General features: G+C 45.3%; 1 protein-coding gene across 1 annotated transcript in view; it reads left to right on the top strand.

Moving 5' to 3' along the window:
• The window catches only part of HID1 (HID1 domain containing), a 187,022-nt gene that overhangs the window by 130,362 nt on the left and 34,424 nt on the right, over window positions 1-22,236 (top strand). Inside the window, exons 8-12 of the mRNA XM_069200104.1 lie at window positions 9,520-9,576; window positions 14,025-14,165; window positions 14,501-14,591; window positions 15,905-16,056; window positions 17,953-18,031. Coding sequence (XP_069056205.1) covers window positions 9,520-9,576; window positions 14,025-14,165; window positions 14,501-14,591; window positions 15,905-16,056; window positions 17,953-18,031 — 520 coding nt within the window. The remainder of the gene's footprint in view (window positions 1-9,519; window positions 9,577-14,024; window positions 14,166-14,500; window positions 14,592-15,904; window positions 16,057-17,952; window positions 18,032-22,236) is intronic.

Here is a 22,236-nt window from a genome sequence, read left to right as displayed (position 1 = left end):
GAGGAACTTCAAATGGAGGTGGAGAGATTCCTTATTTTGGAAGCCTTAGAGCAAGCCCCTCCTCCCTAACAAGGAACATGGGGGAACTTAATGGTGGCACTATTTCCTAGTACGTTAGAAAATAGGGGTGACTGTACCCAATACACAGTTTGTACGACTTACGCCAAATCCTACCACTCTAGAAATTCAAGACGCCGATCCTATTTCAGGTCATGGCAGCACATCAGCATAGTAACTGATTATGTTTTTGGCTAAGTAGGACACGTCTTTACATGCGACAGTCTCCAAAGACCACCGAAATCCCCTTTGGTTCACATACCTGTGGAAAAGAATTCACAGTGCAGGATGTTGTCCTTTAGCATTAAAGCAGCACTGCAAGGCTTTGGAAACGTACTAACTCACCCTTGGCTTTGCTGCACTCACAGAAGGTCCATTCTTACCTTCCCCCAGAGTAATGTCCTGATGAGCATCCTCTAGGGAGCTCACAATCCATTTCATCCCTAGTGTTTGCACTCTTTGGTTCATTGGCCTTCGCTAAAGAATCTCTGATACCATATATAAGCACGTAGTTCCTAAAGGACATTTTACAAATGGGTCTGATGAGAGCCTCCATAGAAAGGTAGTCATTCACCAAGGAGAAGGAGAATACCACTCTCTTTCTAGAAAATAAGCCTGCTTGGTTGTTGCAGAAGCTGCTGTAACTGCAAGCATTCTCCAGATCAAGTATTCCATCCTTTAACCCTACCCTGCCTCATCTCAGGTCCATGCTGCATATGCAGTCCCATGAGCTTCAGTTATTCCAGTTGCTGGAAAGATAGCTCTGTTGTGCCCCCAACCACACATTTCTGATGCCATCTCTGAGGTGGCAGGCAGTTCTCCACAACTACTGTTAGCTTTACACCTACCATGTCTGCAGCTATTTGTCTCAGTAGATTGTAGAAAGTGGCCTATGACCACTTTATGGACAGACTTCATATATTTGTTTATATAATTTAATAAATAACCCCAGGATCTTCCTCTAGAATGATGCAAGAAGCCACTTACCTATACTTTGCTGGCTGGAAGCACAGCTGTATTAACTACCATTTTAGGCATGCTCAACCTGGTCTCCACAAGTCGAGTACTCTTTCTAAGACAGGCTGCAGAGCTGGCTTCTGTGTTTATTCCATGGGTTAGTGCTCAATCATGTAGTCTTCAACTCCATATTGGGGGCCTGAGGCTAAGAAGACCCAGTTACATTTGTGACACATCTAAACAAAGGCAACACCTTCGCCTTCTGAATAGCCAGGTCTCCTAGGTCCCTTGAATAGATGGTCAAGTTGGACTGGTTAGTTCTGATATACCTTTTTCTCCTCTTCGCTGTTCAGTGGGTCATTCCGAAAATCATGAGCCCCCTTAGCTTCCCTGTCATCCTACTGATCACATTCTCTTCCCACTTGATCTGTTTCTTTACTTCTCCTCATTTAAAGGTTGGCCACACGGTTGTCCTTCAGTTATCTTTTACCCAGAGATGGGGTGAGGATCATCCCTTCTTACAACATTTGTGCAGCTCCAGTGTCCCGTTCTTAAGGAGCTAACTTTTGATAAATTGGATGTTCTGGTAGCCGCCAGGAACATTTTCAGTGTGTTTCAATGCAAAAGAAAGTGACTACGTTTTTGCGACCGCCCTGCCTAAGAGTATCGGTTCCTTGGCCTGCTCTATGGATAACGTTATGTTGTTCCTCAGATATCCGAGAGAGGCAGGCATGTAAGCAGACCTTCGACACATCCACTAAGCAGCATTTAAAATCAGCAGAAACCGGTCAGTGGAACCTTTTGTCTCCTCCAGTGATGCCAATAAAGGACCTTCGACTGACTGACTGCACTTGCTTCCTCCAAAGACAAGACATGCCTCAGGTGGGACTGCTGCTTTACCCTTTCACACTTGATTCACGTGACCTTTGAACTGATGGCGTTCTTCCAAGCTCAGCTCGACTCCTTTCCTGACACTCTTACCGGTGAAACCCCGGATTCTAATAAGGCGCACGAGTGCTGAACTCTCACAAAATGTGTCCATTCTGGGTGCCAAGCTGCTGGGTAAAACAACCTTTCCTATGTAGAAGGCTGACTTTGTAGCTGAAGTGTGTCTCCTTTGCTGCTGCTAGTTGCAGAGGTAGGGAAGTCCAAAACATTTTTAATGCTTTATTACGTTCATCATAAACCTTTAAGATGTACTCTGTAAATATTGGTTTCAGCAGCTTTAGTCGTATTTTCATAAACCTGTTACATTGTTTTTCAGGTTTCCACTGGTTTTGCTTGCATGTGAACAGACTGTAGTTAGATTAGATTCATTATATATCGCCTTTTCCTTACGTTGGTTTGTATGTTTTACACATTTCAAAACACTACAGAGGTGATCTACAGCACTGGACACTACTCCAGATGTGACCTCAAAAGTGGACACGGCACTCCTGATGAGGTCGCCGAACTGTCAATACTGTGCTAGGCGTGCCCCATAGAACTTGGCACATTGTGCCTGATATGTCTTTCGGAACTGGATACTACACCAAAGGACTGACATCCAGTATATCAGATATTGCTTCTTTTTTTTTAAAAAAAGTATTTTTTTGAAGTTTTTAAGAAACAAACGCAGTGTACAGCATTCTTGTTGCCAGCAAAGATACAAAATGCACTCTATCTGCCTGTAGTCTAGAGCAGGTAAGACAAAAAGTGCAGACTACCAGAATCACTCATGAGGAGTCGAGTACAAAACAAAGAAAACCAGCCTGTAATGAAGAAGATACATTGTACCCTTGATCTATCACACTATCTTTGTGATTTCAAACTGCGGTCTCTTCAAGGCAGCCACAAAACACATTCACAATGAAAGCGTCTAGGTTTTCATGCAGGACATGTTGTCTATGAGGAGTCATTTCAGAGTTAGTGTACTTCTTTTAACAGTATTTCCATTCTCCTCAATTTATTTCTGGTTCGTTTTTTCATGTCCTTTAGTCAAATGTATGTTTAGGGAGCAGGTGGCTTCTTTTACTGGGACATCAAAACACTGCATCTTGGAGCCAGGGACCACAAGCCCCACACTGCCACTGGGCGGAGGAGGAGGTCCGCAGGCTCTACTTTAACAGCTCTGCATAGCGCTCTGGAGACTCCTGCAGCGCAAGACACACCGGGCCAAGGGCAAGGCCCATCCTGTGCTCGTCCGCACCAGAAAGAGTCAGGGCATGGCGACCCCCCCTTGGCTTTGGCCCTTGATACTGTTCAGTCTTATTTGTTCCTCTTTTTGTCTGGCAAGCCCTGGCCTTGTTGGATGTCTCCTATACGTGTTAGGAGTTTTTTTAGCAGAACATTGTACGTTTGTTTGACTGTTCGTTCTTCCCTCTCCTTACTAACCCTATTCACCCTTTTTACTACAATGGGTAAGCACAAAGCCCCATATAATCCTCAGGGTGCAGGGATGGGGCCTAAATCTGCAAGGCATCACGTTGCTGAAAATTGTGCCCTCCAGGTAATCTACAATCTCATTGTTGAAGTCAAGGACATGATTAGTATTGGGCGTTCGATCCCTGTGGCATCCGCCTCCAGAAGTGCAAAAACCAAGCTTACCCAGTTTTAGGAGAAGAAGGTCGTCGACAAGGAGTGTGGCTCCCGTGACATTGTTCCATCTAGTCTCAAACCGATTTCACTGACAGAGCCAGGACACATGAGTAGGCTTAATACTTCTGTTTCCTCTCCTACTATTCCTTCATTGAGTACCTTGCCAGCTGGGGCCTTGCCTGTTCAATCTTTCCAGATCAACCCTTCCTCTCCTTGCTCCCACGTCCCCAAATGCATCATTTCACCCAGTTTTACCAGCCAGCAGGGAGTTGATTGTTCATCCTGCTTATTTACTTGGACTAAACAAATATTGTTATACGGCTTAGCACTGAATTAAAGCTTATAAAGGACGTTGTGCTCTTATTGAATACTATGGTTTTGGACCTTGTTAACATAAAAAAGAACTCTTGGCTAAGTTTAAAGATAGGGAGTCTCTTATTGTCCCCTCTTCTATAAATCTCCACCCTCCTCACCTAATTGTCTCTTCCTCCCCTGGGGACATCCCTACAAGGGGGACCCTTTCACCAGCCCCCGTGGGTGTGGCCCTCATAGCCCCCACAGATGCTACTGGTCCGTCTCTTGCTCCTGGGCCAGTAAGACAAGAGGCTTCTCAATTGTGTAGGCCTCCCAGTCATGTTAACATACAAAGGGGCCCTCTAAATGCCCCTTTTGAAGCCCTTTCCATCGCGAAGGATCCTCAGGCCAGGCTACACACTGAGGTCCGTTCAGCTGTCCCAGGGCCCCTGCCCATAGGTGTGATCTCATCGATCTTCTGCCTGACTGCACCTGCTACGTAGTGGTTCTAGTGAATGTGCCCCAAATTGCACCTGACATCATGGAAGGGTTTCATCAGCTTAGGAACAAAGTGTTTCACTCTGGGAAAGTAGAGGTGGATGGTGGCATTTAAATATGGTCCACAGAGTGTATTGGGTGGGCCGAAGTCCAAAACTGTGTAAAGGAGGCTGTATTTTGGTTAATTTCAATAACAGAAGGGCTGGTGCTAGAATTCTGGCCTTTTCGCAGGGCCCAGTGGACTTAGGCATTGGTTTGTGCCCTTTGTTTTGTTTTTTTTTGTTTGTTTTTTATAAACCAGGGAAGGATTGATGATGAGTGGTTCCCCTGTCCCTCTTACCCCTCAGCCGTTCCAAGCAGCACCTGGTAGGCGTAATCAAGAGCCTTTTGTTCGCCCTGTTCTCACTGGTTTAGAGCCACATAGTTTGCTTCAAACCAGACCCCCCCCCCCACCCCCTATGGTCCATCTGCGTCCTCTTGTGGGTCTGCCAGGAGCTTTTTGCCCCTTTTACTATTTTCAACAGACTTGAGCCTTTGGGTTCCCTGGAGGGTGTGGATTACCTACCTAGCCCTGATCAGGGGACCAAGAAGTCTTTAGAAGTACACGTGGAAGGGAGTGTCCCTTTAGAAACTTATCATATGCACCAGCTGAGGTTCCTTTCTTGGAACGTAGTTGGGCTTGAGGACCCCATCTGCCTGTACTTCATTAAATCCTTCCATGTTTTAGCCCTTCAGGAAACCGGGTCCCTTACAACCACTCCCTTTTTAGGTAACTTAGTTCATTTTTTCAGGCCTACTTTACCCTCTTCATCTTGGCACACCAAGGCCGGGTTCTGTACCCTGATTTCCCTGACACTTTATTTTGTAGTGACTGAAATGGAGACATTTTGTTCTTATGTGGGGGCGGTCTCTCTAACCTTTCCTGACGACTCCCTGATTTTAATAGTGAATGCCTATTACCCTTATGGCAACCTCTCTCATTCTGATGTCATCTCTAAGGTAGATGCGGGTATAGAGGAATTTAAGAATCCTACAACTTCTCGGAGATTAAATTTAGCTACAAAAGCATAGGTAGTGGTTTTGGGTGACTTTAGCATCTACCCTTGCACTGGACTCTGTTTTAGACTTCAGGATCCCTTGGCGTTAGGCATGTCCCCAATTACCCACTTCAAACACTCCTTTCAAGGAGAGCGGTTTAATTTACTCGCAGAACTTGGTTATCCCCAGCATCCAGGTAGGCCCCCACTTATGTTGGGAGAGGGGCTCCATCCATTGGGTATCACATTTTAATCTCGATTATCTCTTCTTCCTACTTTGGTGGATTATTGCATCAAATGGTCCAGTTGGAGCAATCATAAAGAGCTTGCATTCGTTTTAACACATCAGAGTCAGTACATCCCCTCTTCAGCTCTTGTTCCTGAACGTCTGACCTCTTCGGACCAGGGAAGGCAAATCAGGTGGGCAAAAATCGTCTCTGACGATTTCTGTGGGCCCCTCTTTGATCAATTCAGTAACGAGGTAGAGTGTGGTCTTAACCCCGATCTTTATCTCAAAGACGTCCTTACAGCCTTCTCGGCCCTTTGTGCTGGGGTTCAGCTCGCCCTTACTGCGCCAGGCCCAGGTTTTCCTGCAACTAATAACCCCCGTGGTTTAATCAGAAATGCTCTAGGGCATTCCTGATTAATTGAGAAATAGGGAGGTGCGAGGGAATCTAAGATTTCAAAATACGAGGGTGTTGAAGGAGAGAAAGGGGTCCCTTAAGGTCGACACCTAGGATAAGCTAGTTTGTGCCAGTGACACCAATGACTGTGTAACATTCTGGAGGGTCCTAAAGCACCCCTTCTTGACCAAGGATCCTATGTCAGGTTTGGTTGCGGTGAAACCGGAAGCCCGGTGGTTTGATCACTTTTCCTCAACCCATTCTTTGGATGATAGTAGGGTCTTATCAACTGCTAACACTAGCCTCCAGGTTGCTAATCTGCCCTGTCTTTCTTTTACCATCCCGGAAGTCAGTGGTGCTATCAGATGCCTGTCTTGTCATAAGGCGCCCACCCTAGATGCTGTGCCAGCTGATCATTTTAACGGTGGCATAGCCATTTGGGCTCCCCGCTGACACACATCCTAAATGCTGCAGCCTCTTCTGGCTCCTTATACTCCCGGTTACAATCTATTATAGTTCCAGTTTTTAAGAAAGGGGACTGGGGGGACCCAAAATGTTACAGGCCAGGTTCGCTCATTGACACCACAGTTAAGGTCCTGGGCCAGTTTACCTTAAAAAGGCTGCTGGATTGGGCTGATGAGAAGGGAATTATTACCAATGCCCAGTACTGGCTCAGGCCTAAGTTTAGCACCATTGATCAATGCTTGAATCTGCATCTTTTGATCCAAAAGTACACAGTGGCCAAAAAGGGGACCCTTTTTCTAGGTTGTATATACCTTTCATCAGCTTTTGATCATAGGAACTGATCAAAGCTGTGGTCTTTGTTACTATTGTTGGGGTTTTGGCAAGTCTTGAGTTCCTTCTTGGCGGATCTTCACATGGGTATGTCTGCCTCTGTTAGATTCAGGAATTATGGTTCCTGCACTAAGAGTTTTCCCATTACCAGAGGTATGAGACAGAGGTGCACCTTGACTCACTTTTTATTCCCTATCTATATCAATGGGTTGGATGCTGCACTGGGGGCAGCACAAGGTGATTAGCCCCCCCCCCCCCCAACCCCTACCCCAGGTGGGCTCTCGAGCATTACCAGTCCTTCGGTATGCAGGCAGTGCCATACTTATATCAGGGACGGCATTAGGCCTTCAACGGCTTTTGGATTCTATGTCAGTTTTATGGAGGGTTTGGATTTGTCCATGAATAATTCGAAATCCTTGACGATGGGGTTGGGAGTTAAGCCCTCCAAACAAAGGAGCCCTTACTGACTCAAAGTCAGGATTACCGAAGTCTGTTCTTTTAACTACCGGGGCATCCTGTTGGATGACTGATCCCCAGGGGTCCTTCCATGCTATCTAAGAATCTTGCATTAACCATTCTGTGTGGAGGAGTTTTGCGTTTTAGCTTACGGGTGGGTAGGAAACCTGTCAAAGAATTGACCCATGTGTATGTATAAAGCTAGGTTGTTTCTGCCACTGGTTATGGCAGCGACCTTCTGGGATATCAGGACTGTGGTTTAATACAGTTGGAGGAAAACAAGTTTCTTAGATGGTTTCTGGGTGTCCTTCTGTGTTCGCCTACATTTGCAGTGCATGAGAAGCTTGGTATTTGCTATATCTCAGACCTCATAAAACTCAGACCTTTATTACGCTGGATCTTAATCTGGCTTAAGAGCGAACCAAAAATGAATAGATTGATAATTAAGGGCTGCCTCTTCTTGGACAATCATAAAGCTATTCCTCGGCTGTTATATTGAGTCTTCTTTCACATTATTGGGTTGCCCTAGTCTTTTTTTGCAGCCCGCAGACATTGTTAAAGATGATTATCAGTGGGTTAAACATACCCTTATGTTTGTCCTTTCGGCCACCATAGGGCACTGAACTCTGGAAACCATTTGTTCAGGCCTACTGTTTGATTAGAACAGTTCGCTCTATAGAACTATACCTGACCGGGGTGAACAAATCTTACCATGGTCAGCTTTTAGCCTCGTTCACACTGAACTCTTTCCTCCCACTTGAAAGCTTTCCTAAAGGTTGGGCCACAGACTGCCATTTAGGTCCTTGTGAGTGTGGCAAAACCTCAGCGCAGCCTATCTTGCATGTTGTCATGGTCTGTAGCCTCTACACCTTGCAAAGGAAGACATTCTTGGTTCCCATTTTGAGAAAGACACAGTTTGTCCAAGTTGGACCGGCTATGCTCGTTCTTGCCATGTTGGGTGATATCTGTATTTGTGTAAACATGGGCCATTTTTTCAGGAATGTTGTCAACATACATGGGGCTTTGCCCTAATCTATTTGTTTTATAATGCCTGCATACTCTGAATCCATTTTTAGGTACGTCTTGTTACTTGCAAGGATTGGGCACCTTTTATATTATGTGTGTAGCTGCACTTTTATTGTGTTTTTATCTTGTTTTATATATTTCATGGTTATTTATTTAACCAAATACAGAGTTTAACTACTACTAAGCCACGTCTATTCTCCATGTTGAAAAAGTGAGGTCTTATGCATGCAACGTATGTAACGCTCTGGCATGAGGTCTAGAAGGCACAGTTTCATTAACTTGTTTAGCCACCAGCCTCTTTTCGATACTTCACTACAGCCCCACAAAATGTGCTAGACATCTGTCCCAGCAGATCACCATTTAGGGCAGAAGAGCGGGATATGTTCTCCGAGGGACAGTGGGGGTTACATACGCTCTCATCAAGCAGAGTTACTGGATTGCTTTAGATGTGTTGTGACGCGAGACTGGTTTAGAGTGCCCACTCATCGTTCAACACAATTCTTCAGACCGTCGCTCACAGATGTTGTCTGTGGTAGATATTACCTCTGATAGCTGTAGCTATACTAGAGGTGAGGCATGAGAAACTGGACATTGCTGCATTTTGAGTTTCACACACTGGACACAAACTCCAAGCCCTCAGATCTAAAAACAAAATTCCAGATACATAGACCAAATAGAGATCATCACTTCAGACGAGGTCTTTAAAACTGGACACATTATGCTGTAATTTTTGTTTCTTTACCCCAATATTCTGCTTGTTTTCCCTGCATCTTCATCCTCTTGCTTACCCAGTTTGAGGTTATCTGAAATAGTAACTCCCAAGTTTCTGAGGGATAAGAGTTGTTTGGACTACTGCTGCTGCTCCTGTAGAACCTGTTCTATGTGTTGCACTGAGGTTTGAGGAAACCTATGGCTAGACAAAAGCCAAAAGAATTTACTTTGCCAATACTTCTTCACAGAACGATTCTGGCGAGGGTTCGTATGTATGCACTGATGGAGAGAAAGGGAGCCTTCTACACTTACACATGTATTCACCCTAAGAGGCATCATGTTTTCTTACAGCTTTTTAATGCAGTGTTCGGTCATGCCACGAGATGTCAGAATACCCGCAGATTGGTAGTAGGAGAGAGCTAGCGAGCCTACAGATTAGGAGCATCAGAAGAACTTTAATGGTAAATGTGTTGTTCTTTGCTCCCTAGCCTCCAGGACCGGACAACCTGTTTGTGAATTACCTGTCCAGGATCCATCGTGAAGAGGTAAGAGACGGCCCCTCCCTTAGATTCAGAGTTGAATGTGCATGTAATTACTATCGGTCTTTGGGCAACTAGTCTTTTAAATGTATTTTTTTCGGTCAGTCTGCTTGTCCTGCCCCTATAATTTTTAGCAGCAATAGTACATTTTTGCCTGTACACATCGGGCATTAGACACTTTCAGAAACGTGAGGTAAAGTCTGATTTGTGTGAGTTCTGGGATCATTACTACAGATTGTACATACCACCCAAGATAAACTAGGAACAATTAGAAAGGGAACAGCCCAGGCGCTGCACCTAATTGTAGAAAAACAGTCAGACCGGAGAAAACAAGAAAGATGAATGCGTGGCCGAGGGAAATCTGCAGCAAGCTGCACAGGAAGAGGATGCAGGCTCTCCCCGGAACAAGACAGGAACTGGACATGAAAACAGACAAGAAGGCGTCTGTACATAGAGGTTCAAACTTCAGTGCACAAACCAGAGACTCGAGCAGTGGCAACAGAGACTATTCACAGTTGTGTACAATTCCAATCTCTCACAGGTCCTGGAGGAAAGTATCCAGTCCTGAGGGACTGCAGTACTACTACCATTAACAGCAATGCACAGTGGAAAGAGCTTTCTGTGATCAGTAGTCCATAAAAGCAAATATAGGGCTTCCAATATGCCCAGTACTGAAATAGGAAGTAGGCAGATGTCATACAAAGACTGCAGTTGGTCCATGTACAGCATCCCCCGAAAGCAGAACGATTGATTCATAACAGATACTGTATTTATTTCTCAGCCCAGCCTGCAGAACTAGAATGATATCCCATCCTAGGGAAGAAGTATTTATTGTGTACAGCAGTTGTCCTCCATTTTAATGCGGAACTCTGAATGTCAGTCAAGTCTGTTAGCTAAAGTTGCAGTAGCATGTGTGCTCATACTCTCTGTAAATCTACCTGTCTCTGCATGCCAGTTTTCAGCAGCATCTGTGCTTCTATTCCATTCATGTTGGCAAGAATTCTGCACCATCTGTGCTTGTACTCACTGAATGTCTGTCCACATCTGCGTGCAGGACTAATGCACCATCTGTGCTTGTACTGACTGTGCCTTCAAAACTACTCCTACTCAGCAAGCCAAGCTTCTGCTACACTCACAATGTCTGTCCTCCTCTGTGTGCCAGACGTCTGCAGCAACCGTGTCTGTTCTAACTGCCTCTCTGCATGTGCTTTTCAGGCTTATGTGGCATCTGTGCGTATACTCATGCAATACCTCGCCAGCTCTGCATGCCGGGCATTTGCTGCATCTTTGCTTGTACTCGCCATAAGTATGTCCGCCTTGGCATGCCAGGCCTCTGCTGCATCTGTTCTTGCACTCAGCATATGTCTGTTCACCTCTTTTTGCCAGGGTCCTGTGGCATATGACTTGTACTTATCATGTGGCTGTTCACATCTGCAAGCCAGGCATCGGTGGCATATGCGCTTGTGCTCGCTGTAGCTTTGTTCATCTCTGCATACATGTCTGTCCACCTTTGCATGCCAATACTCCGTTGCATCTCTCCTTGTACTCACCATAAGGATTTCCGGCTCTGCATGGCCGGCATCTGCGCATCTGTTCTTGTACTCACCATGTCTGCCCACATCTGCATGTCAGGCCTCCGCAATACATGTGGCTGGGCTCATGAAAGTATGTTACTATTGCTGCCCTGGTGCTTAATCTTACTATTGAACTGAAAGATGAGCACCCGTACACCCCCTTAGCACTTAACTCTCGAGGCAACGAACTCTGACGTCTCAGTGAATGGCAGGCGCTTAGCTCAATGCCTGTGCTCTGTGGTTTTCCTGCATGCTAGTGCATATATTCCTGTGCAGCGGGATCATGGTTGATGTAGATTGCTTTCTCAAGACTCCTTTGCAACAACTTGTCTTTGGCAGAAGCTTCTGGGCACTTCTGGTTCATGCATCAGAGTGGCTCCTTGTGCGAGGCTGCAGATGCACACTGCCCAGATTCATCTTACACACCCCATTCCATCTATCTCTCCGTCCATCTTAGGAGCAGTGACCCATGCTTCTAGGTTGTTGATAAGCTGCCTGTTATGTCCTCTGACATCTCAGATGTGTGCTCAATTTGGTTTTAGTTACCCAGTGTGGCAATCTCTCCTTAATCACTTTATAAGACACTTTGCTAGTGAATCGGATCTAAAGTGTCACCTTTCCAGCAGAGAACATTGTGGTGTGTGATTCCTTCTCATATGATGGCTGTTGATGAAGGTGTGTGCAGGGATAGTTCTTCAGACACATCCTATGCCTCACATACAAGGGCTAGTCAACCAGAGGTCACAAAGTGAGCAGACAGCTATGCAGACTCCTTTAGTGGTATCTAAGCCAGGGCATCTTTCATTTCATCTGCAGGTCCTGGGTTCACCCGGAGATGGACCTTTTTGCTCAGCTAAGCCTAACCTCCTGAATGGCCTAATGATTGACTGGTCTGCAAAGCTTCTTTGTGCCTTTCTTCCAAATCCTCTTTCTTCACAGATACCGTGAGGTGCTTTGTCATGACTAGTTCGGTCAGATGTGGTTATTGGAGCTCCTGATCTTCCACCAAGGGAAGACCACCCCACTCTAATTGAGGTAAAACTTACCAAGATGAAAGGAGAGAGTGCCTCCCAATTAATGCTTTGGCTTAACCCAGTATTCGGAAGAAGTTGACCTTCACTCCTGAAACATTCCCCTTGCCCGAATTTGGATGTCCAGATGCTGAAAAAGTCTACAGCCAACCGCCAATGCAACGTTAAGCAACCTACATACAGCTACTGGGCATTAAACCCACTACCTTTTCTGTGTACAACTTCATATTCTAATGGAATCAGGTGTTTAGGTCGATATAAGTAAAACCTATCTGTCACCCATAAGTGTATAAAGGAAGAGACCATTGCCCACATATTCTTCCAGTGAAGCCATGTTTCCTCCCTCTCAGAAAGCTGACAGTCATATGGGATAAGAGCTTCCTGCTGTCCTGCATCTGCATGAGGCGTTTGAATTTCTTGTGTCCTGGAAAGGCTCTTCTGGAAGACACATTTTCTGGATACCATTTCCACTCAATGACATCAGTAAGATGCAGGCCCCTTTTCTCTGCGCCAGATTGGTTTTTAAAAACCACGCATCCTCAGCCCTGTATTGCATCTCAATGAATAGACCTTGTTCCTACACGCTTGAGTATGTCTCTTTGGTTCAGTACTTACTTAATGACAACAAAGTTGGATTCTCTCTGCACTGCACTTCAACAGTCCCAGGGAACGTACTCTCTCCGAGCAGTTCTTTGTCAGCCCTCAATAGATGTTAACAAGGTCACCTCCACTGCTACATTGCCCAGTGGATCACCCTGTATATTCAACCTGTTTCAAGAGTCCTCACCTCTTCGTGCAGACATTCATCCTTATTGTACCAGAGCCGCGGTGACTACGGCAGAGTGTTCTATCTGTGGTTCCATGAAGAGAGCTGTGTGGCCTACTCCGCAGGTGCTACGCATGTTCAGTTGCCAGGACGCTGGAAGCTCGATGTTGCCGTTTCTCCCCGCTTTCTTCTGCTGCTCATCTTGATTGGGAGTCGGCTCAAGTGGCTGCGAGTACGACAGAGCCATGACAGATGAGTAGTGTAAAGCTACTTTCGTGGTGACTCCGTTGCATCCAATCCAGTGTTCGTAAATATTCCTGACACCCTACTTCCACCCATTGGCTCTTTTTGTCGGGGAACTGATGGAGGAATGCGACAACAGGACAGAAAGGGGCCTGGCTGTGTGTGTATGTATGTGTGCATGGAGCCCACTGCGCATGTCTGTGGAGAGCTGCTATTGCACGTGTTCCAGTGGTGTTCTCTCACCACCCTTGATTCTTGGGCCCTGATAAAGCAAGGGAACATCTCCATCTTATGCGGTGTTATTGGCGCTTGCTCAAGGCTAACAAATCGAGGCACTCAGAGAAACTTAAGCTACACCCACACTCGTGGAATTCAAGTTTCAGTGTTTGTAGTACAAGGAGACAAACACCAGAACCAATTAGGAAACAGCACTTTTTCAACATAAAAGTAAAATTATCTAAAGAGCATTTGAATGCTTCTAAAACACTCAATTCTGACAGCAATGAACGTTGTTGGTGCAAAGTTCTTGCACTGGTAAAAATTGTGATGACTGATGATGTGCTGTGCATGAAAATGCGCTAAGCCAGCCTAAAAAAGGGAGACTGACTAAAAGCAACAATGAAGGTATGAGTACGAGCTAGACTGTATTTAAAACCATTTTGGAGGTTCGCCCGATGATGCAGGATTATTCCAACAGACATGTATAGAATAAAGTCGCATGTGAACCATTGTCACTGATGCTAACCATGTTTCTTTTACTTAAATTGTCGCCCTAGCCCTGTGCACTAGGCCTTGCAGTATCTCTTTGTATTTACTTCCTGTTTCGCTTTCCACCCTTAGGATTTCCAGTTTATCCTAAAGGGAGTTGCTCGCCTATTGTCGAACCCCTTAACCCAGACCTACCTGCCAAACTCTGCTAAGAAGATCCAGTTTCACCAGGAACTTTTGGTCCTTTTCTGGAAGCTCTGTGACTTCAACAAGGTACGTGGGCGGTAAAGAGAAATGGGTAAAAGTGTCTGTGAATATTGAGCAATTGGGTAGTAGGAGGTAGATCTGAAGGCTAACTCTGGCCTGTCTTAGTATGACACAATAAAGGATATGAGGCATACCATAGCAAAATAGCTTTGAATGTTCTTTGTATTTTGCTTGTGATGGTTGGCTTTTGGCTCTGCCATTATAAACAGTGAAGGGGGAAGGTCTTGGCTGCTAATTGAGCAGCGGAAAGTCTGGTGGGAGATTGAGGAACCACTTTGCAGTCTCAATCTGTCACTGAGCTCAGCCTCTGTTTCACTGTTGTCTTTCTCGCTCTTTTGCAGAAGTTCCTGTTCTTTGTGCTGAAGAGCAGTGATGTTCTGGATGTCCTTGTCCCAATTCTTTTCTTTCTAAATGATGCCCGTGCGGATCAGTGTAAGTTCCACATGCCATGGGCCCATCCGGGGATGACGCCTACATGAGTGCATCTACTGGTGCTGGAGTGGAGAGAATGGCCCAAAACTCATCCCTTCTTAGAATGAAATCTGAATTTCACACTGAGCAGCTTTTTCCAGGGATCGCCACCATCATTGCTGCCACAGGGCACTCTGAAGAAAATGGCGTGCTTCCTTACCCATCAGTCCTAAAGTCATCGATGTTTATTAGATGCTGCTTGCAGTGTAAGCAGTTAGATAGCAAATTTGGTTTGGTGCATTGAAAAATCATGCCCTGTTCTGGATGGTTTTCTAATAATTACTAGTGTTCGCTGTGTGCTAGTTTTTTTTACTATAACTTTGTTATATGGGTTCAAGGTGTGTTTGATTCTGATTTTCTGTGGTTGCAGCGTGTGGCCAGTATAATGTAGCTGCAAGGCTTGCTTAGCTTTGACGAATTCCAAGGTCATAAGGTGTGTCAAGCCTTAGCCTGTTTGTCTGTGGTTGTTGTCGGTGTCGAATCTTGGCTAGTTTTTATATTGTTCCACGTTTGGTTTTCACCTGTTTAATGCTTTCTGGGTGTGTAGGGGTTTAGCTAGGAGTTACGCTCCACTTCAGGTGGTGGGCACAGGTATACCTTTGCAGTATGGTGACTTTAGAAAGTGTGTGTGCCATATAGAGGGTCAGGGCTCTCTGTATTCATGTTTTAGGTAATGTGCCTTTTTGAGTGATGTTGTGGATTGTTTCCTGCCACTTATCGTGCTCTGCCCACCACGTATCTTGTACAAAGGCGATGTATGTTTCATGTTGTTGTATGTTGATACGTTGTGCAAGGTTGTTGGTTTTACATTCATTGCATGATCTATTGGGTTGGCCTTTTGGGGGATAGGGTGAATGCCAAAGACGTATGGTTCATTCATACTTTTTCTCCTTAAGTTGTTTATTATCATTGTGTTGCTTCTTTAAAAAACAGATGATTTATGTATTTTGTCTGGTGTTTATGCTTTTGTACTGTACTGTGCTATCTCTGCTGACTTTTGGTGGATTTGTGACTGGATATAGTGCTTGTTAACGAGAGCTTTTCCAAGATCCATTTGGATGGATCAGAAGGACGTGTGCTGGGCTGGGGAGTAAAAGATCAGCTCCTGGTGAGATGTGTCACTATGAACCTACATACAAATAAATTGTATGTTTCACGTTGTTGAATAAACCTGCAAAAATGTAATTTATCCTCTATAGATATATTTAAAACACATTTCGGGATGGGTGATTTTTGTTTATAAGAAGTTCCTAATCCTTTCACATTTTCTGCAGCTCGTGTTGGTTTAATGCACATTGGGGTTTTCATCCTACTGCTGCTGAGTGGGGAGCGCAACTTTGGGGTTCGGCTGAACAAGCCATACTCCGTGCGTGTGCCGATGGATATCCCTGTCTTCACCGGCACTCATGCTGACCTGCTGATTGTGGTGAGTATCGTGCCAGCACCGTGGGGGCCTTTAGCCATGCCCTGTCTGTGGGGCCACAGCTGTATCCTATGAAAGGCTGTGCAGAGGTAGTGTGTCTATGCCACTTGTATGAAGGATCAGGATCAAATATACTCCATGGAATCAAATGTGCTTTTTGGTTCTTTTGAGCAAGTATCCCTATTCTGTTTTGTAATGGGTCTTTCTGAAGAGCATCAGAACATGCTCCAATGAGGCGCATGGCATTAAGGGGGTCATGGTGTACTTAAGTGAGATTAATAAAATTGTGGGATGTCTGCAACTGCTTTGGGACTGTGTGTAATGGGTGAATGGCATTTAGAAGGTCATTTTCTGTTATTCCAGTTGCGCTTTTTCAGGATTAGTGCCATGCAAGGCGTGGGGTTTAGTTTCCTCTCTCCCTTGTGTTTCCCGGATTTCTTTAATTTTGATAATTTTGTCTGAACTCAGATCCCAGTTATAATGGAAATGCTGCTTTAATTGTACATTTTAGAAAAAAATATATTTTCTGTCCTTTGCCACAATAGCAAAATACTAGGTTAATAATCACGTTCGCTGTTCATGAAATTGTAATGATCTTTTTTAAAGACACGTGCTTCGTCATTGGATTTGGTAGCCCCATGACTTGAAAAAGTGTGATCATAGACTCCCTTAAATTCAGATATTTACATCCATGAGAGAAAAAGCCACCAGGCTACAGCCACAAAAAAAACATAATGTAGGGACTGCAGCAAAAATTGATGTTAAAATACAAATACATTATGGAAATCTTTCTGTACTGAAATTTCCAACCTGTCCCAATGTAGCCGAGTTGTAAATCACATAGAATGTCCATAGATTGAACTTTAGTGCTCTAGAATGTGTCTGCGTGTGAACCCGACATTAATGTCCATTCAGTATCAAGGTCGACATGAATTGAACTTCTGGGTACAAACTGCAGTTAATTTAAAAAATAATACAGTATATGTATCTATAATGTCAGTGTCAGAGTTAGTCCTGGCTTAGTAAATGGTAAATATTTTCAATCATAGAATAAAGAAAGCGTGGTAAAGAATATGTCGATGTAGTTAAAAGTACAATAAATTAGCTTAATGACAAGAAATGAGTAAAGCGCTATCACTCTTAACCGTCACACAATTACCAGTTATTAACAAAAAATCCTAAATCTTATCCTGTATGAAAACCAAAAATCAAGTCAGTGATAACCACGAAAACATGTTGTGCATCAAAATGTAATGCACTAGCAAAAGCTGTATTGTGATAGGTGAGAGTGCCTGTAAGAATATAGGTAGTTCTCATCTCCTGACGTTGTGGGGCAATCTGAAAGGCTCAGGCCAGCCACCTAGTAGCAGGGCCCTATAGTCAAGCTCACTCTGATTGGCGGCGCTGGTCGGCAGCACAGCCAATCACCGGCCAGTTCTTGTCTCTAGGCGCATGGGTGTGTGCTAGTGACCACCATGTTATCAGTGTGGGCGTCCTGAAGTGGAAGCCAGACCTGAGGTATGCAGAGCAGGCCACGGCTAGGGCGCGTGCAGAGAAGTGACATAAGCCTAAAAAGGCTGCATTGTTTGTAATTTAGATTTTGAAAGCCGTATTTCACAAGGAATGGTGAAATATTTTCAATATTTCAGTTTCTTGTGAAGTTTCCATATTTCTGTTCTGTGTGACATATGGATGTTTATATCACTGCATTTTGTGCGATAGCAGCGTCCTAATGTATACATACGTATAGACATACATATGTGATATTGTAACAATACTTGTTTTCACATTTTAATTTTGGGATTGTAATGTTCTAGTAATCTGGCGGGTTCGGTACCTTTTCTTGGACCCCGGGTTGCACCTAGCGCTGCTTTAACGCGTTTTTTCACTTTTCCTCAGGTGTTTCACAAGATCATCACGAGTGGCCACCAGCGGCTGCAGCCTCTCTTTGACTGCCTCCTAACCATCGTGGTGAACGGTAGGTACGGTCCTCCACCCCACCCTCATGCGGAGGGCCTGGAGCGGGGCTGTGTGAAAGGGATGAGCCACGTGAGTGGTGTCTGTCTATGTGTGCGGTCACGAAGGAGCCACTGCGTGCCGAGGGCGGGAGCGGCCTGTGCCTGTGAGCCCGGGAAGGCTCTCAGAGACGGGTGCTGTGCTCGTCCTGTGTGTAACACACTCTTGCACACTACACCTTGTGATAAAATCATTGTGAGCCTCCTCCATCCACCGGTTGACTGGCCTTTCCCTCTCCGTGCAGCCGTCTCTGGACTCGTTGCTTCATCCGATCCAGTCACCCAGACTCGGATTCCTTAATTCTTCCTGACGTTTCCCACCGATGTACTCCGTAATTCTCTCTCTCACACCCTCCCTGTAACATCTCACGACGCACCAGAGCTAGCACCGAGCAGGCGTCGTTGCTGGGGGAGCACTGGCACCCGGCAGTATCCACTGAGTGCTTGTCAGGGGCGTAGCTATCCGAAAGTCAGGCTAGCATATAATGTTTAAATACAATATAACACAAGCAGAGTGCATGAGAGGGGCCTATGGGGCAGTGGAAAGGGAGGGGAATACAGTTTGGTAGGAGCAATGAGTGTAAAATAACCAACATTTTTGAGGACTTTCAGATAGTGGGCGTGCGTGTGATTTTATGTCTGTGTGTATGCACAAATTCCTGCTGAAATCCGACGGACATCTCACAGTGCCCGACTGAAAGCACTTGAATTCAGCTGTTTATCATAAAATATATTTATAAGGGGGGTGAAACACCCGAACATCCCCGAAGCTACGCCCTGGCCTCTTGTTGGTACAGCAGCTGGCAGGAGGGCTGATGTAGACTTCTCTTCCAAATATATTGGAGCTCGGTGCCAGAGGGAATATTCTTCCTGGGGAACACTATTATAAGGATGGGAATGCAGGGCTTTCTCATGCAGGTGCTATTGTTTCTGCGCAGGGTAGTGAATCCCAGGCTCCTTCAGCATGTGGGGGTATAGCCACATACAGAAAAGGCTAGACGGGCTACTGAGGGGCCCATCGCTAGTAACACGACCTCCATACCAAACGTAAACGTCATGGCTTCTCCAGAAAGTTGCGATTTATGGGTAAGGTTGCACAGAATAGCAAAACTCATTTTTTTTTTTTTTTTTTAAAGAGTGCTGTCTAAACACACATGAACATAAATCACAAAACCTAAGCAGTTCGGTCGGGTAGGTGCACTAGCCAGCGGCTTCCTGCCTCCCCTAGGACGCCATAGTTTTTATGTAAAACTCATGGCGAATTCCCAGGCAGTTCCAGCAGATGGCACTCTCCACACACGGTAGTAAATCAACGTTTTTTGCAGCAAATGGCACTGCTTATGTACAGGTAGTGAGTCCCAGGCTCCTCCAGTAGGCGGCAATGCCTGCTCACAAAATTAGGAATTCTCATCGAGCATGTTGATCGAATTGGTGATTTGTGTGGGCTTAACTCAGATTTTATCTGAACAGATGAATTTTACTTTTCTTCTACCTAATTTACGTGTTATATACCTTGTTGCTGTTTGTTTCTTTCAATTCACCATTCTGTTCTTAATTCTATGACAGTACCGTAGGCTTCGATTCGGCTTCTCAATCTTTACTATTAAAAAACAGCAGCCAATAAAAAAACAGTAAAAAAAAAAAAAAACAGTAAACACACTATACGTACCATGAGGCTTTGAACCACACCTCTATAAACCCACCAATAGTCTCTTGGTATCGTATTCAAAATAGCAGGGTACAATCTTTCCTGCCTCTTTCTTTGCTGTTCCACAGCTGAGATAAGTACCTTTGTATTTTGCTTCATTTTGGGGCCTATTATATGTGTAACATTGTTTATGGTGTGTTGCGAGCGCTCTCAGTGCCCTTTTCTGCTGGTTCCTTCCTATTTTTTCCTTTAGCAGGGTGCTTGCTGGTAGCGCTACACGCACGATTCGATCGTGCGACCGCTGTGCGTCCGGCGAGCCGTTTCTCTGCCTCGGCACGTGTTGCGCCTTTTGTCTTTTATTGTGATTCCTTCCTAATGCCACTTTGCGCAGCCGCAGTGTGCAGCAACTTCTCTCCGGAGCGAGTTTGCGTGTAGAGCCCTATTGGGCTATGAGCACCGGCGTCTTGGAAAGCTGCCGGCATGTCTCTCTTCGCCCGCCAGCTTCCCTTGGTAGACACTGGTGCCGCCTCTCCCTGGGCTGCAAGAATTGGGTATTTCTGTGCATTTTGACTTTGTGACTCTATTTGGCTAAACAGTAAAACTTTTCTGGGTTTTGCCATCTTTAAAAGTCCTTGCTTGTGCACAATCCTATTTTGACGCCAGCTAGTACTCCCATTTGACATGCTGATCCCTGAGCTGGGCAGGGCTGTAATCATTACATTCAGGGTCTGTCCTGCCCCCCTCCTTTTAAATGTATTTCTGTAAGACCCTTGTTTCCTTCTGGGGACTCTGAGTGTGAGGTGTCTTTTCCCTCCTATGACCATGTCTGAATACAAGACATTTGATCAAGGCCTTGAGAGCTACGACCCTTATGAGGGCGGAGATTATCATTATGGTGACGGAATGGAAGCAGTGATTGACAGATCCATCTAAAAATCCACCGACAAAGCCCTCCACTCAGCCCTCCATCCCATTTCTAAGTGCTCAGATGAGCTCGCAGGACATTCCTCCCATTCTCCTCCCTCATCTGGGGGTCCCTACCTTCGCCCTTCCTCTTCCCCCTCAGCTCCTTCTTGGCCGCACTCAGAGGTCATTTGTAAAGCGACCCAATGAGCAGATACTATTCATGCCTACAGTGCAGGGACCACATCCTGTCCTCCCCCCGCACCTTCCCAGGCAACTGACTCAGATTCTGATTCCTCATCTTCTCAGACGTCACACGCTTTCAAGCGTTCCAAGAAACTCAAACGCTCCCCCTTCCCTTCCCACTCCCTTCACTTTTGGCCCTTCTGCAATTGTGCATCCTGATCCTCCGATTGGACCCCTGCTCCTGTGGTGGTCAATTACATACACCTGAATTTACGCAAGGGTTTTGACAAAGAAGTCAGATCCAGACTTGAGTCGGAATGTCCTCGGCCAGATCTACCTTATAAAACTGCTCTCACTCCTGACATTGATGCCTTGATGTTGACCTTCCTCAAAAAATTCAACAAAGACCCCAAACAGGGCATAGATAGAGCCCTCCGGGCTTGCCAGGATAAGCTCCTTGATATCTCTGGCCCTTTGGTAAAAATTCTTGAATTGGCCCTACAAGCTCAGTAAACAGGTGCCCACATTCACCCTGAGGTGCTGGCTGGTTGGACCCAACTAGCGATCTGCCTCTTGGTCAACAAGAATTGCGCTTTAGCCACGGAACGCCGCAAGTCGGTGCTGCTGCAATCGGTTGAACTGGCAACTGCTGTACCGGGCCCCCTGGCGGAGAGACAGTTGTTTGAAAACCGGTTTGTTAAAGACATTGCCAAATTTGTTAATAGTTTCACCTCTCTTGACAATTCACGGTCTTCTTTGAAACGTGTGTTCTACATTCTTTTTGACCGGGCCAGCGGTAGCAGAGGACGTTCGGCCACTTCAGCCAAGGTCCTCCAAGACGTTCTAACCCCAAGCACAGGTTGATTGATTTTATTGGGCCACCCTTGTGATTCTCTAGGTGCTGGGATGGGATTCATTTTACTTTTCTTTTTAGACTCTGAATCCAAACAAGAATGAAATGCCTGTGGTAGGCTGTTACCTTGAACTGTGTTTATGTTTCCAGTTGCTGTTTTCGTATTTTCTTCAGTCGTGGTTGTGTCATGCTGAACTTTGGTAACTCTCTGTTGAGAGTCGTTTTAACTGTTTTGCATTCCTTTTATGGACATGGTTCTTATTCCTTGGACTGCGTGTTTTCGCAAAGAAGGAGGCAGGAAAGATGGTGCCTTGCTATTTTGAATACGATACCAAAGACTATTGATGGGTTTATAGAGGCGTGGTTCAAAGCCTCAGGGGACATGTATTGTGTTCACTGTTTATTCACTGGCTGCTGTTTTTGAGTAGTAAAGATTGAGAAGCATAATCGGAGCATCTGTGTCCTTAACAGAATCTAAAATTCTTGTTGCAGATACAAAAAAAAAAAATCTATTCTGCTGTCACTTTCTCTACTTTACCTCTATCCCACCTTCTCACTGCTCTCTCCTCTTATCACTT

The sequence above is a fragment of the Pleurodeles waltl genome, chromosome 7 (genome assembly GCF_031143425.1).
Source record: "Pleurodeles waltl isolate 20211129_DDA chromosome 7, aPleWal1.hap1.20221129, whole genome shotgun sequence".
Lineage (NCBI taxonomy): Eukaryota > Metazoa > Chordata > Amphibia > Caudata > Salamandridae > Pleurodeles > Pleurodeles waltl.
Note: the sequence above shows the minus strand (reverse complement) of the source record. Positions and strands in the feature narration are given on the sequence as shown.